The 18296-nt window shown below is 38.0% G+C and overlaps 1 protein-coding gene across 2 annotated transcripts in view; it reads right to left on the reverse strand.

Moving 5' to 3' along the window:
• The window catches only part of LOC106080733 (protein phosphatase PP2A 55 kDa regulatory subunit), a 38803-nt gene extending 20528 nt beyond the window's left edge, over positions 1 to 18275 (reverse strand). Inside the window, exons 1-2 of one of the 2 annotated variants that reach the window (XM_059362636.1) lie at positions 18219 to 18275; positions 16631 to 16935 (exon numbers count right to left, since the gene is read on the reverse strand). In XM_059362636.1, the coding sequence (XP_059218619.1) occupies positions 16631 to 16637 (7 nt within the window). In that variant the 5' untranslated portion in view covers positions 16638 to 16935; positions 18219 to 18275. Of the gene's footprint in view, positions 1 to 16630; positions 16936 to 17030; positions 17434 to 18218 lie in introns of those variants that run through there. The other variant, XM_013242291.2, reaches the window with a different exon arrangement.
• Positions 18276 to 18296: the final 21 nt, after the last annotated feature.

Consider the following 18296-nt stretch of genomic DNA (forward strand, 5'->3'; position numbering starts at 1 on the left):
CATGGGATTGATTTACACCTTCCCTTGGCCTAATTTCGTCTTGTCAAGGTCAAGATCCCAACCTTTACAATCTTTGTCGCCTTCTGATGACTTCCTCGCCTTCTCACGGGTTTCTCGTTTCATAGTGTCATGTGTGCGTTTCTAGCCCCAACTTAGATAGCGTTGTCATGAATGAGAGAGAGAGGATGCACTTATTAATCCGCACCATACCACTACGGACATACACCTAAGCCAGTAATCGGCTTGTTCTGCGCTCTAAAAACTAAAAAATAACCTCGCGGCTAACGGACACCCCACCTAAGTACCGGTGTCCGTTAGCCGCGAAAGTCGGGCATGCCCTACACATGCTTTCACTTGCCGCAACGATTGTGCATAAGTGAGCTCGCAGTCCTATGTGTCCTGTTGTGATACCGAAACCAATACTGACCTCTTTCTTACTTCCTTTCAATAGAAGCCTCGTCTTCTCACGGTCCGGATCTCCCCATAGGATTTTCGCCGCCCTACCGACCGCCTCGCTATTCCACAGTGTTACATAGCGTTCGTAGCCCACTCCCTTAACTCGGACTGCATCGATCCAAAAGGCTTCGGTTTAAGCAAGTTTATTGAGGGCAGTCCTATGGTCTTCACTGCCAAATCGTCTGCTTTTTCATTCCTCCTTACTCCGCTATGGCTTGGTACCCAAACGATGCGGATCGTGCCTTCCTCAGTGACGGCGTTAATCTCCTTCTTACACCCCAAGACTGTTCATGACCTTACCGTCCTGGTTGTTAATATCCTGATTGCTAGTTTACTGTCCGTAAAGATTTCCACACTCGATGTCATCGCGTTAGCACCACACCACTTCATGCATTCCGTGATCGCCCGTATCACTGCCTGCAGGATCGTATTATGGTCAGGCAGTCTAAAACAGTTCTCAGTCATCGGATTCTCAATGTAGACGCCCCGGCCCACTTAGTTCTCTAGCTTTGATCCATCCGTGGAACATGACCTTGCAAATGGCAATACTAGGGTTCCGTTTATTCAAGACTGTGCCGCTGGCAGCAGTGCCTCGCACTCGACCTCAAGTGTAGTCTCAGGTATCCCATCGGAAACCTCGTCCATTCTTTCCAGGTTTTCTACCGTCGCCTTGATTATACCGCGACGGTATGAGCTGGTCCCATTTTCCATCCATTCTCCCATTGCCTTGTGTCTCATAGCAGCAAAGGCTGCCTCACCCATCATATGTATGCTTAGATTTCGGATATCTAGAATAGTCTCCAGTGCCCTTTTGGGCGTGGTCCTCATCGCTATGCTTATGCCAAGACAACATGTTCTCTGAATCTGTTGTATTATCTTAATGCTGCACCTTTTCTCCATCGCAGTCCACCATAAGCAAGTATTGGTCTAATCACGCTCCTGTAGAGCCATTGGACTATCCTCTGATTAAGCCCTTATTTCGCTCGTCTACATAGTGCCCAACCATCTGTGAGTCTTCTCCGTACGCTCCTGAATGTGACACTTCTAATTCAGTTTCCTATTCAAGATCACACCTAAGTATTTGACCTTGTCAGATCAATCCCATGGCAGCCGGTTGTATGTACCGGATTGACCCGATGGAGTTCTTCATCGGCAAGGGCTGCCGCAACAACAACCTTGTCAGATATCGAAATCGTTCTATTGAAGAAACGTGGTGCGTTAAATTGAAAGATACCTCGAAATTGGGCGTCAGGGATTGGAGAAGAAACGCAGAAGATCGAGGCGTTTGGAAATCAATCCTACGTTCGGCTAGTGGAACAAATGTTCTGTATATAAGTATCAGGTTATGGATAAATTTCGACTACACTCGAATGATGTAATCAGCCTTGTAAACTGCTCTACTTTAATGGAGCCGGCCTGTGGTAAGCCCTTCGGACTCGGCAATAAAAAACGTGGTCCCTTATCATTGCGCTTAAACTTGTTTCGAGCAGCACGCAATGATATGATAGAAGTATACCCGCTGTATGTACTTGAACAAATTTGCATTTGCAAACCTACACGTGGCCCCAACTAATCGACATACACCATCAAGAAACGATAAAACTACACATTTTTCGATATATTAAAATTGTATATTAAACGTTATACGATAAATTCATTTTTACATGTAAACAAAACAGGATGAAGATTTCTACATGACACACTGTATATTTAGTATATGTATACTTTGTATGTACACTGTGTGTAAACATTACAACTGCTGTGTTAGTGTTGTTGTGTTCATTTCTAATATGTGGATATGAAACAAGAACAAAACCATCAAAATCACCAAGAACAGGCAAATAAAAAACTAAATTCGCACACACGCAAATTCGGGTCAAGGCAAAGAAAATACCATATTTCATTTTATCCGACTGTGCATTCTTGGGATATTTTTCTTCCTTTGTAGGCTATTTGTTGTTTCTTACTTATCTGCTGCAGACAGACGAACCCAAATGATCAGGCCTAGAAGAGGGCAGAGAACACACATCAAATGTGCGACATGTAGAATGGAAACGAGCAGGCAGGAAGGCAGGCAGTAAAGCAGACAATGTAAATGTTATCACGAAAGACCAAGGTATGCCCCCCACAAAGTGAAATTTGTGTAACCAACCCACATCAACGAAGAATAGGGTATTATATAAAAATAAATTAGAAGACTAATTACTACATTGGAAATTAGCTATAACTTTTATATTTACAAACCGACCACTTTGTCACATCTGCAGAAGAATGATAAATATTTGAAGTATTTTGGGCCCAAAAACAAAATTACTGTAAAGACAAAATTCCAGTGATATTTTTTTTGAATGCAAAATTTCAGTGAAATTTTTCTAATACAATACTTACGATGGCTGGAGGCCACCGTGGTGCAGAGATTAGCATGTCCGCCTATGACGCCGAACGCCTGGGTTCAAATCCCGGCGTGAACATCAACATGAATAAAAAAAGGAGGTCCCTTATCATTGAGTTTAAACTTTTATTGTGGTCTGCACTCATTGATATGAGAGAAGTATCCCCTGGTCCCTAATGGAATGTTCATCGGAAATTTAGTTAGTTTAGTACAATATTTCGGGGAAATACCATCTGCTATTCAGACGATGTTATAATACTTCGTAGGGGTAAGAATCCTGTGCTAGACCCGGGGTCTCAATGTTAACCCAAAGAAGACAGAAATATGCCTGTTCACGAGGAAGACGAAGGTGGGCCAATTTGACGCGCCACGTTTCCTCAATAGAACGATTTCGATATCTGACAAGGTCAAGTAATTAGCAGTGATCTTGAATAGGAAACTTAATTGAAAGTATCACATTCAGAAGCGTACTGAGAGGGCTCACAGATGTTGGGGACTATGTAGACAGGTCGTAGGCTCAAAAATGGGCCTGAATCCAAGGATAGTCCACTAGCTCTACAGAAGAGTGATTAGACCAATACTTAGTTTGTAGTTTGGTGGACTGCTATGGAGAAAAAATTAACTTTTAGAATCATACAAAAAGGTCTTGGCATAGACGGGACGATGACATACAGATTAAATGTGAGGCAGCCACTGTGGCTATGAGACTTAAGGCGATGGGAAAAGGGATTGAGATTGGGAGCAGATCATACCATCGCTGTATAATCGAGGCGACGATAGGAAACCTGGAAGGAAAGGAAGTGGTTTCCGATCGGATATCTGAGACGACATTTTAGGTCGAGTGCTAGGCACTGATGCCAGCGGCACAGGATGGATCAAAGCTAGGGGACAGAGGGGGCCTGGAGGGGTACATTGAGAACCCAAGGACTGAAATCAGTTTTAGACTGTCTGATCATAATACGGTCCTGCAGGCTGAGATCCGGACGATCACGGAATGTGTGAAGTGGATGGTTAACCCGAAGCCTTTTGGGTCGACGCACTCCGATTTAAGGGCGTGGGCGACAAACGTCTAGCGAAATAGTTGGCGGGCGGCGAAAATCCTATGGAGTGATCCGGGTCGTGAGAGGACGAGGCTATTACTGAAAGGAAGTAAGGAGGTCAATATAGCTTTTGGTGTCATAAAGGGACTCATCGGACTACGAGCTCACTTATGCAAAATCGGTGCGGCAAGTGATAGCATGTGGGGAAGATGATGAGACGTTGGAGCATTTCCTGTGTCATTGTCCGCCTTTCGCAACTAACAGACACCGGTACTTAGGTGGGGACACGATAACAGACATGAACCAACTAAGGGAAGCGGTATGGAAAACAATTGAGGATTTTGTAAGTGGGACAGAATTCCTAACTTAAAATTTCCTTTTTCGAGCTATATTTTAGTTTTTAGAGCACGCAACAAGCCAATTACTGGCTTAGATGTATGTCTATAGTAGCATGGGGCAGATTAATATCTGCACCCTCTTTCCAATGTAACCTAACCTTTATGGGTTCAAGACCATAAATCGAGAGATCGATATATAACACAGCTATATCCACTTATGATCCAATTTGTACCATTTTCGGAGATGATATGTAGGGGTTTAACGTAGCCCACTCTACTTAATTTCAGCAACATCTGGGAATAAATACATTATTTATAGGTGAACGATCGGTCTATATGGGGTTATACACAAATATTGTCCAATCTAAATCATGCTCGACACGGACGTCGAAGCGCCCAACACAGCTCACTGTGCTATATTTTAGCGAAACCGAGCAATAAATGTGGCTATTACTGGCCTGAGACCTTAAATCGGGAGATCGGTCTATATAGCAGCTATATTTAGAAAGCTGGGAGCTATATATAGATTTGAAGCATATTCAGTACGAATTTCGAGGATCTTAGCACAAATAATTGTGCCGAATTTTAGTCATATTAGGTAATAAATGCAGCTTTTATGATCATAAGACCCTAAAATGGGAGATCGGTCTATATGGAGGCTATACTAAGATACTCACCGATCTGGATCATATTTGGCTCAAATTTCGGGGCTCTTGCACAAATTGCCAAATTGTAGCCAAATCAGTATATAAATACAGCTTTTATGATCCTAAGTGCATAAATCGAGAGATGTGGCGCGATTTCAACAGATTTAGAAACAATACCACCTCTAGACAGACGAAGATTACACTATACAAGACTCTGATACTACCCGTGTTGTTATATGGTTCTGAAGCATGAGTACTTATGAAAGCAGATGAGGCAGAGCTTGGAGTATTTAAGGAAAAGATTCTTCGTAAAATATATAGACCAGTTTGCGATAATGGAGAATATAGGCGACGTGTGATCCGGTAGAAATAGGGTAATTTTGTGTTAGCCAAGAGGTGGGGCGAACCTTATGGTAACCCAAAAACAAAAAATTGGTATAAAACTTTGGGGTCAAATAACCATGGGGGAGACCCAAAAACAATGGAGGACACCCAATAATAAAAAAAAATTGTATACAATTTTGGGGCAAATAACCATGGGGGACATCCTATTCAAAATCCACGCTGACGGACATGTTTACCGATCGGGACAATATGGGTATCAAATGAAAGGTATTTAAGAGTAGACTACGAACGTGATATAGCAATTCGAACAGACGTGGTGGGGCGCCGCCCCACACCCAAAAACCGCCTAAAAACGACATCTTTACCAATTGGGGCAATATGGGTTTAAAATGAAAGGTAATTGGAAGTAGAATACGACATATATACGAATTTTGGGTCAAGTCCCCAAAAATATACCCCAAACGGACATATAGACTGAAACTTATATAAAAGTTTGAGATCTATTCCCGGGATTGAGATCTATTGGACTCAAACAAAAGATATTTGAGAGTAAAATACGAAAATTATATAAAAATTTAAGTCAAAGGGCCAGTAGTCTTATATAAAAAAATGCGACAAAATTTTATCTAATTACAAAATTTTAATGAAATTTTCTCTAATGACAGTTTTTAGTGGAATTTTCTCTTTTAATTTAGATTTTCCAAAAAGTGTAAAATTTTTTCGACATTTCGCACTGAAATCGAATTTGTATTCGTTTGACTACAAAACTGTACACCCGCCACCGGACGTAGTTTCGTTTGACGTGGTGTTGCCTACAGAAAGTGCATTTCTTATACCGTTCCAAGTCTACGATAGAGACTGGAGCACTTTATTGGTGATCCTCTGAATTTAGATCGATTTCAATCACCAAATATATTGATCCAATTAATTTTTTTAATTGATGATATCAATCAACGTTTTTGAAAGAGTGATTGAAAAAAATTTTATTTAAAAGAGATGTCTATTCAATTAAAAATATGATTAAAATTTTTTGAAAATTTCAATTAAAATTTTAATTGATCCAATTAAAAAAATGATAGAAAATTTTCGAAATTTTCAGTTAACTTTTTTATTGATCCAATTCAAAAATGATTAAAGTTTTTGCAAGATTTTTTTAGAAACCCTGTTCCCAGAGCCAGCTGCTATGGAATTGCTTTTAATTTACCAAAATGTACGAATGGACCAGTTATAATGTAGGGGACGGTATGTAATATGGTTCTTAAGTAAAATCAATTAAAGGCTTCAGTACAGATATTATAAAAGAAAGATACCTCATGGCAGCCGGTTGTACGTACCGGATTGACCCGATGGAGTCCTTCATCGGGAAGGGCTGCCGTCTCAGTGTACAATACATTGCTACAACAGCATAAAATAAGTTAAATTTACAGTTCAAACATTTTTCGATTCAATTAATTTTTAATTGAAATTTAAAAAAATGCAATCACGATTGTGATTGAAAATTAAATGAATCATTAAATTTCTTTTTTTTTCAAAATTTCAATCACGACAGTAAATGGAAAAGAATCATGTTCAATCAAAAAAGATTGAATTAATTAATTTTTTAATTGAAAACGATAGTATTTACAATTAAATTTTTAATTGAAATTTTTAGGTCATGTTTTTTTTCTGTGTACTTGTAATATTTTTTAGAAGTCAGAACTAAACAGCACGTGCAAAATTTCACTTAAAAATTCCAAGCGCCTAGCTTTATTTCTTGAAAGTAAGCGTGCTTTCGATAGACGGAAGCGCATGGCTAATCCGACGTGGAATGTTTAGAGGGCCAAAAATATATTCTTTGTATAGCCATAGCTCAATATTTCGGTGAGTTGCAAAGGGAATGACAAAGTCGAATATCAATGTTCACGCTTTAAAGCGTTTCTATCAGCGCCATCGATTTTTCATTCATGACTAAGTATTGTACACGTTTTTCCTCCATTTTTTGTTTCCTTTTTTATATATCTACGAATAAAAACATCATTGTGGTCATCAATAATGTGTTACGAAAAGCACGAAAGATATGACGTCATGGAATATCAATTAAATGCACTTTAAAATATATGTACAAGTATACATATGTATGTACTTTGCTGATACATTAGTGTGCTTTGTTCACTCAATAAAACAAAATCCGATAGTCTTTAAATAAATTTCCTTGAAACTTTTCTTTTCAAAAATTTCTTGGGAAATATGTCAACACTCAGAGAAATTTGTTAGTAAAAAAAAAGGAAAAATGTTTTATGTAATAGCAAAAAGTCTACTGAAAGTGGGACAGCAGCAAACATTTTCTGCTATTTTCAAAATATTAAAATTATTTTAAATTACATCTTCACATTCCGCCTATTTAAAGTTGTTCATTGTTTCTAGTTCAAAGTTTTTCTTTTGCTAAAAATTCATTTTGAGATTCAAAAGGAACAGCAGATGTTGACCATAAGAGACCCCAGCGCTTGATGTTTCGCTCACTGTTTCAAATTTCATAGAAATCGGATGAAAACAGCTCTTTCTATGGGCTCAATACTCTATTTCGGGTTATCGGTCTATATGGCAGCTATTTCCAAATATGGTCCGATCTGAACCATATTTGGATATAGCCGCCATATAAGATATGGATGCGCAAATTCAAATTTTGCCCATGAACATTCCACTAAGGAACAGGGGCAAACTTCTCACATATCGATGAGTGCATTCCGATTCAAGTTTAAGCTCAAAGATAAGGGGCCTCATTTTTATAGCCAAGTCCCAACGGCGTGTCGCAGTGAGACACTTTTTTGGAGAGAAGTTCTAAGTGGCGTATTACCTCACAACTTTTGCCAGCATTAGGAGGAGAAAACCACCGCTGACAATTTGTTCTGATGGTATCGCCAGGATTCGAACCAAAGCGTTCAGCGTCATAGGTGGCAGGGCGAGTAACGGCTCTCGCGGACAATCAACTGCAATGGCAGTCGCGGGCAATCAGCGGTATCGAGGGGAGAGTCTCAGTGAGAGGTGGCATCGGCTCTTGCACAAATACTGAGTGCCTTTTATGTTCGATGTGACAAGGCAAGTTATTGGCGGCTTTAAATAACCAATGGCCACCCTGTTCCCACAGAGATCGGTCCTTTGGACCGAAACGAGCTTGCTCGCCTATAGGAGCTTGACGAGGATCGCCACCACCACACGAAATGTGGTTACAATAACAAGGGGTTGCCTGAGTTGGTAGCGCATCTGACTAGCAAACGAGAGAACCCATTTTCAAACCCCACTGGCGACAAAAAGTAAAGGTAGCACTTATATAGAAAAATGGTAAAAATTAAGATTTTAATTAAAAACAACAATATTTAGATGTAAAAAAAACATTTTTTTAATATAAGATTTAAGATCCAATTAGATATTATATATTTAATTGGATCTATTTATGTCTGGGAGAAATTTGATGTCTTATTGTATCAGTTTGATTCGATATATTTAGAAAAGTTTATAACAATTTTTCGGATCCAATTATATCTGATGCCAGATATAATTGGATCTGACCATATCAACTTTTTTTTTACTCGGATGGGCTAATTTATTGAATTTTAAATTAAAACCCGATTTAAACCCCATAATAAAGTAGGAAACGGATACACTTGCTCATGTACGAGTGTGTGTGTGGCACACAATCAATGTTATTTTTAAAACATCCAAATGTTGTGGTCGTAATCAACGGACAATGCATCGATTTCAAGTATAAAACACAACACCAAACTCATTGAGGCAATCATCAGAGCGAATGCCATGGGAATTATATTGACGTTTTTTTTGGTTTGTGTGTGCCCATCGACACAAAACGTTGTAGTACTTATTGCGAAAAAATTAAGCAAATCTCTAAATAGCGATTTAGATATGTCTATGGTCTACACATGAAAGAAACAACGGAGAGTAAAATGTTGTCTTTCCATAATATAAAAGAAATAGCTAAAACTTTGGTCCTCATTACAAAAAGCACCAAAGGTGATATAAATTCAACATGACAAAACTATTCTTTTTTTCTCTATGCCAAGAAATTCTGTTTAAGATTAAAAATGCAATGGCAAAGATGGCTTTGTATAATCCTATGGGAATTTAGGCAGTGAATTTAATATGAAAAGCATATATGCAGCAACGCCTCAAAGTAAAAATTAAAAGATGAAATTTTGCAAAGTGTTTGGGTTGAAAATAGGGTGCGGATTCTTATCCGCCCCATGACACTATGGACATAAACGTCCAATGTCCATTAATCGGTTTGTTGTGCGCTCTAATTCCGAAAAGTAAAACAAAAGAGACCTATGTCAGGAATTCCCTACTGCTCACAAGATCCTTAATCGTTTTCCCTTCTATAGCTATAAACTAGTTCAAGTTTTGCATCGTACCTGCATCTAAGTCCCACAGTCTGTTAGCACCTAAAACCAGGCATTGACATAGGTAATCTTCAACGTCTCATAGTCTACGCTTGCCCTACACACGCTTTCACTTTCCACACCTATTGTGCATAAGTGCGCCTGTAGTACTATGTGACAGAAAGCCATATTAACTTACTTTCTTTCATAAATAGCCTCGTCTTCTTACGATCAGGATGGCCCCATAAGGTATAGTCGTACTACAGACCGTGAAACGGTCCTGCTTTTTTCATAAAAAGCATGAACTCCCAGATGGCAATACCAGAGTTTCGTCAATCGAAGATCCTATCGCTGGTAGCAGTGTCTCGCAATTGACATGAAGTGTACTCTCAGGTATTCCATCCGAACCTCTTCCATACTAAACAATTTTCTTAGGCCGCCTCGTTTATACTGCAAAGGTATGATCTGCTCCTATCTTCTATCCAATCTCCTCTCGTGACATCCTCAGAGAAGGCGTCAATCTTCTTATATTCCGCGACTGTGACCTTTATTTCCTTGTTGTCACAGCCATGATGCCCAGTTTACTGACCCTCACACTAGAAATCATCGTGTTCTTGAGTCCTCAGTGTAAACCCCCCAGCCTACTCAATCCTCTAGATTTTTTCCCTTACATGTAGCATGTATAGCAATGCTAGAGATTCCTCAATCGCATTTCCTACCGCAGTGCCTCGCAATTGACTTGAAATGTCTCCCATACGATCCTCTTCCATACCAACTAATTTTCTTTGGCCGCTTCGATTATAACGCGATGGGAGAACCTACTTCTATCCTCTATCCATTCTCCTATCGCAAATCTCAGTCAATGCAAAATGTTTACGACGTGGACAAATTTAGTTGTTAGAACATATTACTTGGAAAAAATCCACAGAAGTTTGGTGTTGTCTAAGAACATCTCACTGAATTCTTGTCTTTAGAGACGTTTCACTGAAATTTTGGCCTTGGAGAAAATGTTAATGAAATTTTGTCTTTAGGGAAAATTTTTCTGAAATTTTTTTAGGGAAAATTTTGGGAAAAATTTACTGAAATTTGTTCTTCAGGAAAAATTTCACTTTAAAAATTAAAAAATTTCGTTTTCTTTAAAAAAAATTTATTAAAAAAATTCTTTAGGGAAAATTTCACTGAAATTTTTCTTTAGGGAAAATTTCACTGAAATTTTTCTTTAGGGAAAATTTCACTGAAATTTTTCTTTAGGGAAAATTTCACTGAAATTTGTTCTTTAAGAAAATTTCACAAAAATTTTTTCTTTAGTAAATTTTTTTTCAGTGAAATTTTTTTTGATAAAAATTTTACTGGATTTTTCTTTTTTTAGGGAAAATTTTACTGAATTTTTTTTTCAGGGACAATTTCATTAAAATTCCTTTTAGGGAAAATTTCACAGAAATATTGTCATGAGAGAAAATTTTACTGAAATATTGTCTTTAGGAAAAATGTTACAGAAATTTTGTCTTAAGAGAAAATTTCACTGAAATTTTGTCTTAGAGAAAATTTAACTGACATATTTTCGTCGATTATGGATTGCAACCTAATTTCAGTTGAGTTGTGTTGAATTCCAAACTTTTTTACAAAGTATTTAATAGCTAAACGTTCAAAACACTGATATTAGATGAAACTGAAAAAAAAAATCCAACTTTATATAACTATAAAGTCAACTATAGTTGAGTTGCCACACAAGAAAATTTTAGTAAAATGTTTTCTATAGACAAAATATTAATGAAATTTTCTTAAGAGAATATTTCATCGAGTTTTTCTTTAAGACGGATACTATATTAGTGATTCACAGTTGAAAATCGATGTTTTAACACCATCTTTTTAGAATAACTACAAAAATCTCAATGGTAACATAAAACTTCTATTACAAGTTTTTCATAATTAATGATTGCATCAAATTTTAATTTTTTTACCAGAATGAATTTAAGACTTATCTTTCAAAAGCTTCTTTTTTTTTAAATTTTTGTCCGAGCCACCCTTATATACAAATATATAAATATACTGATGTCCCTATAGGGAGACATTTTTCTGTAATTTCGCAACAGTAATTTATAAAACAAAAAACTAAAACAATTATATATAAGGTACATGCATATGTCACCAATTATTACTAAACTAATTTTATCGCTTACTAATACAGCGCCCTCTTGTGCAACATTTTATCGGCAAATGAATTCCCAATACCAGCAGTCTTAATTACCCACCCCTCCCCTCTAGCGGCAACCCAACAATGCCAGTGTAATAAAACCCTCTGTAATTCTAAAACGTCAGGCAATGTGAACAAGACAAGCCACAGTGTATCTATCTGCACAATGAGTGTTATAATAAAATCAAAATTATAAAAATAAACAAAAATCCCAATATAGTACTTGTTTTGCAAAAATAAAATAAAGCGAGAGGGACAGAAAAAAATCAACACACAACAGCAAACACTGATAATATAAACAAAACGAGACCAAGAATCAAGCGGTCGTGGTGATGCATTGGTGGGTGGAATAGGAGGACGGGCCGCGGATTGGATGGATGTAGGTGTGTTTTTGTGTTCGTTGCAAAGCATGTGTGTGCGAATAGTAAAATAATAGATTGACAAAGTACAAATCACAAACAAACGAAACGAAACTAAAAGAAATATCAAAAAGATAAATAAACTACGACAAAATACGAATAGAAGGCGTAAAAGACGATTTACTAGACCACACACAAAAGTTAGCCGTCCGATAACACCGACACAAACGCCGGTCGTTTCAACTGATCGTAGACACTGCTGATTTACCGACAACGGGCAAGCCGATGACGATGATGATGATAGGATGGTGATCATCATGGTGATGATTAGTGTGATAAAACTTAAGCACGATCTCAGTTAATTAAACAATATAATTTAATAAATATTTGTCATAACATTTAACAATGCTGTGTGAGACTTTGTGTGTAGAAAATTGAAACGAAGCGAAAATCAGTCGTTAACACACACACAGGCAAATTTATGTGTATTGGCCTATAATATTATCTATCATGTCTCATTATCCGCAATATTTTTTTACTAAATGGAAAATTTCAAGTCCGAGATGTTTAGACAAAAAATTAGCTTGACCATCTATTCGATATGTTTGTTATTTTAGTAGTATGTTGTGTTCCACCTTTCGTCTGCTTGGTACTGTTGATTACCCAGATCCAGGAACTTTGCGACTAAGGTGGGGTGCGTCCAAAGGGTCTGGGTCTGAGTCTAGTGGGTCTGGCTGGCAGTTTAACCGTCACCTGTTCAACTGTGTGGTGTAGTGCAAGATCACAATCGGGACACACAACCCGCACGTTGGGTTAAGGCAGCTGCATCTGCCGGGTTGTAATTGAGCCAGAACTACTCTGGTTTACCGGGGAAGTCAATTTCCTCAAGTGCAATGGGAGGCGATTGTTTCTAAGGACCACAGTCCCCGATAGCTATTCACGCATCTGCTACAGTATCTGCATAAATATTGGAAGTGAAATATACGACTTAGATTAGTAAGTGGCGTCTACGACTTAGCTTGATGCACTGGCTGTACTCGGCGGAGGTAAGGCCAGTTCTGACATATGACTGTCATGTTTGGTGTCCAGTGACGGATAAAAGGACACTTGTGCGCGATTTAGACAGGGTTAACAGGTTTGCCTTGAGATTCATGACTGGGACTATGGACACTACTGCTACAAGGATTTGTTTGTATAGGGGTCGGCAGAGAGAACACTGTTTAGATTATTGCAGCTTGACCTGCTTAAGAGAACTCCAGTTAGACATACCCGTATACTATACAGCACATTGGAAACTAAACACCAAATGAGAATAAGCTTTGTTTTTGAGCGTTGTATTAAAAAATGCAACTCTGCAAAACATCCCACAAAAGCAGAGTACAGGTGAAAATTCTTTAACTTATGGGTGTTGTTTTTGTAGGATATGTTTGCAGTGTTGCATTTTTCAACGCAACGCTTAATAACTATGCTCAATGCGCTCATTCTGTTTTGGGCTTAACAAACTTACAAGTAGGACCACAAATAGTAGAGCGTGAATCATACCTTAAAAAACTGACTCAGACGGCTTGGATGAAGGGTTGATTAGGTGATGAATCTTAGATGAAAAATGGGTCCAGTTGTGACATCAACGCCTCCTTGCGAATGGGTGCCTGCAGAATTTTTTAGCAGAAATCTTTATGGATTTATATCCACAACTATCGAAAAAATGTCATGGAATTATGGGGCGTTACATGCATACGTGGCTAAATCGATGGAATTCGACAACTGGATGTGGGACGAACTCTCAAAATCACACACATACAAAGCCCGTTGTCAATGAAAAGGCACATCCAAGTATGGTTATCGGAATTGTGATATATTGGCTTTAGAAATGATGACATCAAAGTAGAAACAATGGGATTCCTTTTTCTTTCAGGTACTAGATGAACTGAGAGGTGTAAAACAGTGCAGGATTAAGGCGTTTGCTTTTTCATGCGGGTGGCACCAGAAAATTTTTTTTAAAAGACGGTCAGCTTTATGAAGTGAATTCATTGGAAGGAGAAGAGGAAATATGAACAACTATAAGGGGCCTTAATCTGGCTAAAGTGGACGTCTAGTCTACTAAAATCTTGCCATCATCCTCCGCCAACCTAACCTAACCTAAAAAAAGGAGCATTACGGCAGGCTTGGAATCTGTATATCTACAAAGAGGGGTAGCAGAGAGACAACATTTGACGTGTGTGTGTCCCGCATTGGCAAGCAAAAGTACCACTTTAGATTCTCATTACGCATAACGGTCATGAACTACATCCTTAACACTGGCTTTCATTTAGGCGCAGCCAAGCGTTCAATAAAGCACTGATGATAAATATAATTAAAAATTATGTAATTATAATTAAAATTGTTATTCTGTTAGGAAAAGTTTATACATTTAACGTCACGTGCCTTATGTTGTTTATTAACAACTTCGCGTGGCCAGAATTGGAGCACTTTGTACAAAGGACTGAAATGCATGATCATGTCGCCTAGAATTTCGATAGAACTTGTGACGAATTGGTGTATTTCTTGTAGGCCATTGTTATGTGACATTTGTATCCATGCCAATAAGCCAGATCCCACATTCAAGCAACCATAACTTATAACTCGTATATATAAACATGGCGACACACACCACCAGAAACAGTGAGATTAGCAAAAGAAAGCGGTAGAGTTCGGCGGACTAACCATAGCAGCAAAACTATAGATGAACTTACTGGGAAATACACAGGCTTCTTAGGAATCACAAATGGAATACAAATATGTTGGGATATCTTGAAACTGCAACACAGTATCAGGTGCAATAAGTCCTCATGTCACTTGCTGGCAGCACTTTGGGTGCTGACAAAGAAATCTCATTGACCAACTGCAAAGCCAAGTGGTAAGTAATGCTGCGCCAGTGTGGGTTCGTCAGCTATGTGACTCGAAGTGAAGTAATATTTACATCCGTCAGAAAGCAGCTCTTCGAACTTCGGTAGATCTACATGATCTAGAGTGTGAGGTTCAATGCTACAAGGGAGAACCTCTAGATCAAGCGGAATATCGAGCGTATCTAGACAACATTCATGCAGACACGGTAGCAGATGCGATAAATAGCTATAGGGTGATTGTAGCCCTTGAAGAACGTCCGCCTCTCATTGCACCTAAGGAAATTGACCTCCCCCGGCAAACAAGAGTAGTTCTGACTCAATTATGTTCCGGCAGATACAGCCGCCACACCTCATACATAGCATGTATTGATGACGACGTGCAAGATTTATGTCCTGATTGTGACCAGGGACCACACTATACACGTCACCTGTTGAACTGCCCAGCCATACCCACACGACTCAGACCCAGATCAGTCTGGAAGTACCCCATTTTAGTCCCAGAGTTCCTAGATATTGACACTCAACAGAATCAAACAGACGAACATAGAACACAACAAACTGCTACAACAACAACATGCTGTCTAAGCAATACCCTCCCAGCTGTTTTCGCAGGAACCATCCAAATCATCATCTTGTGGACAGGTATAAAAAGCTTAAAAGTGGATCATCATTTTCTAGAACAAGAGGTTTAGCGCTACAAGAGATAATCCTAGATCAAGCGATATATCAAGCGGGCGCTCCCTGATCTTGTTTACACTCTACTTCTCCTACGGCATGGAAATAATATCTTTTACGGTCAACTGCTCTATCCTGGTAAGGGTCAAAGACATCGATGGGCTATGCGAACGAATAAATGTTCAAGATCTGTCGAAATTTTCCAGGAATCGTAACCTGAAAATCTCGCCTACAAAATCCACGGCGAGCCTGTCCACTACTATTAATGAATAAGAATGAAAAGAATACAAAATTTATAAATCAAACGCATTATCGTACATGGCCATGAAAAATATGCTTGAGTCATCGGATACTAGAAGATAACCCAATTTGAAAACAAAAAACCAGATAACAGATCTAAATGAATCGAAGTACTTCACGTGATGTTTGGACCCGTGATTGCATTAGAGAGAATTGCACAAACAAAACGAAGGCTTTGACATTAATATGGTATTAATTTTGTACTCTTAGCTAAACATATGTATGTAAGTAATCCTGGGGGAAACGTTATCACAAAATTTAACCCGATTAGAAATGATGCATTCATTTTCGGTTTTAATAATAATTTGGCTTAGCTGTATAAAAATGTTGTCAACTTTCCATTTTCCACAACACGCACTCAAAGACTGAGAAACTCAATCTAAAATGGATTTTCAACAAAAAAAAAAAATTTATCTTACATTATTCCCATTAATCCACTTTTTGCGCCACAAAACATTAAAACGTCGTGGAATGAAGGAATTCGGGTAATAAAAGGCAACAGCTTAAAAAATAAACACACATACCAGTGCACGCAGCACTCAACACTCACTGCTGAGAATAGCAGTGCGGCATAACACACACACACTCATAAAAACATTCTGTAATATTCAGCGATTAAAAAAACTTACCGGCCATGACAGTTTAACAGTTTGCTGGACACCAAAAAGTAAAGTAAATGTTCAAAAAGCAGGCGAAAATCCCCAATAACAGAGTGCTAAAAGACTCGCAGGAAACGGCGAATAGTTGTTGTTGCTTTGTTTTGTTATTTACTAGAGAAATACGCGGGGGAATGTAGAAGAGGAGTGAGAGCGAGTGAGTTTGTGAGAATATATTGTTGCTATTATAGTTGGTAGTTGTTGTTGTATTTATTTGCTGGTAATTCACTTTTTTTATTTTATTCACTTATTTTATTTAGTAGCTTGCCGGATGAAATCTTTCAGGGGAAGAAAATAAGACTTTTTTGGTTAACTTTTATTTTCTAGCTATTTGTAGGTAATATGGGAAATAATTCACTTTTCTTTATTTTACTTTCACAACATTTTATGTTGATGGTGGTGATGGCAAAGCGAAGAACAGAACAACGCGGTAAATTGAGTTTTTGTGTTCTATAGTTGTTTTTGCTTTGGAGTTTGAAACTAACAAACTATGTCGAAGAAGTTAATTGAGTGAGATTTAGGAAGTGTTTAATGGAGAAACCCGTAAAGTGAAGGAGCACATCAGGAGGGGACCTTTGTATAAAACAACGGTATAAAAAGGGGATTTGTGTATATTGATATTGCTGAAAGTTAAGAATTCACTTTTAATTTTTATTATAAAATGGATCTAGAAGAAGAAAGATTTCTTTGGTTGACATGATGCTGCTGTTCTTTCGAGGCTTTGTAGTTTCGTGTCACACGATCGTATGTTTTATGTTTTTTTTTTTGTCTTAACATAAAAACAACACAAATGTTAACAGAGGTGCACGGCGCGGCCTAACCTTCAAATAAAGAACCGAAGCAGCAGACAGAAAGGCCGTCGTAGTGGTGGTATGTGTATGACCGATACTAATTTTGCTGAACTTTTAATTTACGCAATTGAACTGGTATAATTTTTGCACTCATAAAACTAAAACCCTAGTGGTGATGGCGTTGCTTATCTAAGAATTATAGATTCACGATTTAAACCTTGTTTTTCTTCAAATGTGGGAAAAATAATGCACCGCGTGACTCAAGCAAAAAACGGAGCGAACAACTTTTTTTATCAACACTTTTGCACCCCGACGATACGTTAAGATGAAAAACAAGATTTAATTTTTTTATGTTATTTAATTTCACTTATTTTTTGCACTTTCATTTCTTTTTTATTTGTTTCTAATGTGACAAATCGCACAACCACTGCTCCTGCTCAGCTTGTACTTAAACGACATACACAAACACACATGCACGCACACTCATCCACACACCAATTTTGACGGCGACATCTCAAAGCACGAAAAACAACAAAAGAATGTGAGAAGAAAAAAACTTGCAATGCCAAAAATGAAGCATTTTACAGCGAATTTGCACACACACTCTGCCGACACGACGACGGCAATGATGAGGAAAAAATTTACAAAATTATTTTACTTTTTTGTCTTGTTTTAACACAATCTAAATCAATGGGTTGAGATAATTCTTGACTTTAAACTTTTTGCTTAGAATTCTTCAAGTGTGGAGAACAACAACGACGTTTATCTACCTCATTGCGTGTGTATGAAACATTTTTTTCGACATTTCTCATTTCTTTCTTCTCTGTTCATGCACTTTTTTGTTTTGT

The sequence above is a fragment of the Stomoxys calcitrans genome, chromosome 2 (assembly GCF_963082655.1).
Source record: "Stomoxys calcitrans chromosome 2, idStoCalc2.1, whole genome shotgun sequence".
NCBI lineage: Eukaryota > Metazoa > Arthropoda > Insecta > Diptera > Muscidae > Stomoxys > Stomoxys calcitrans.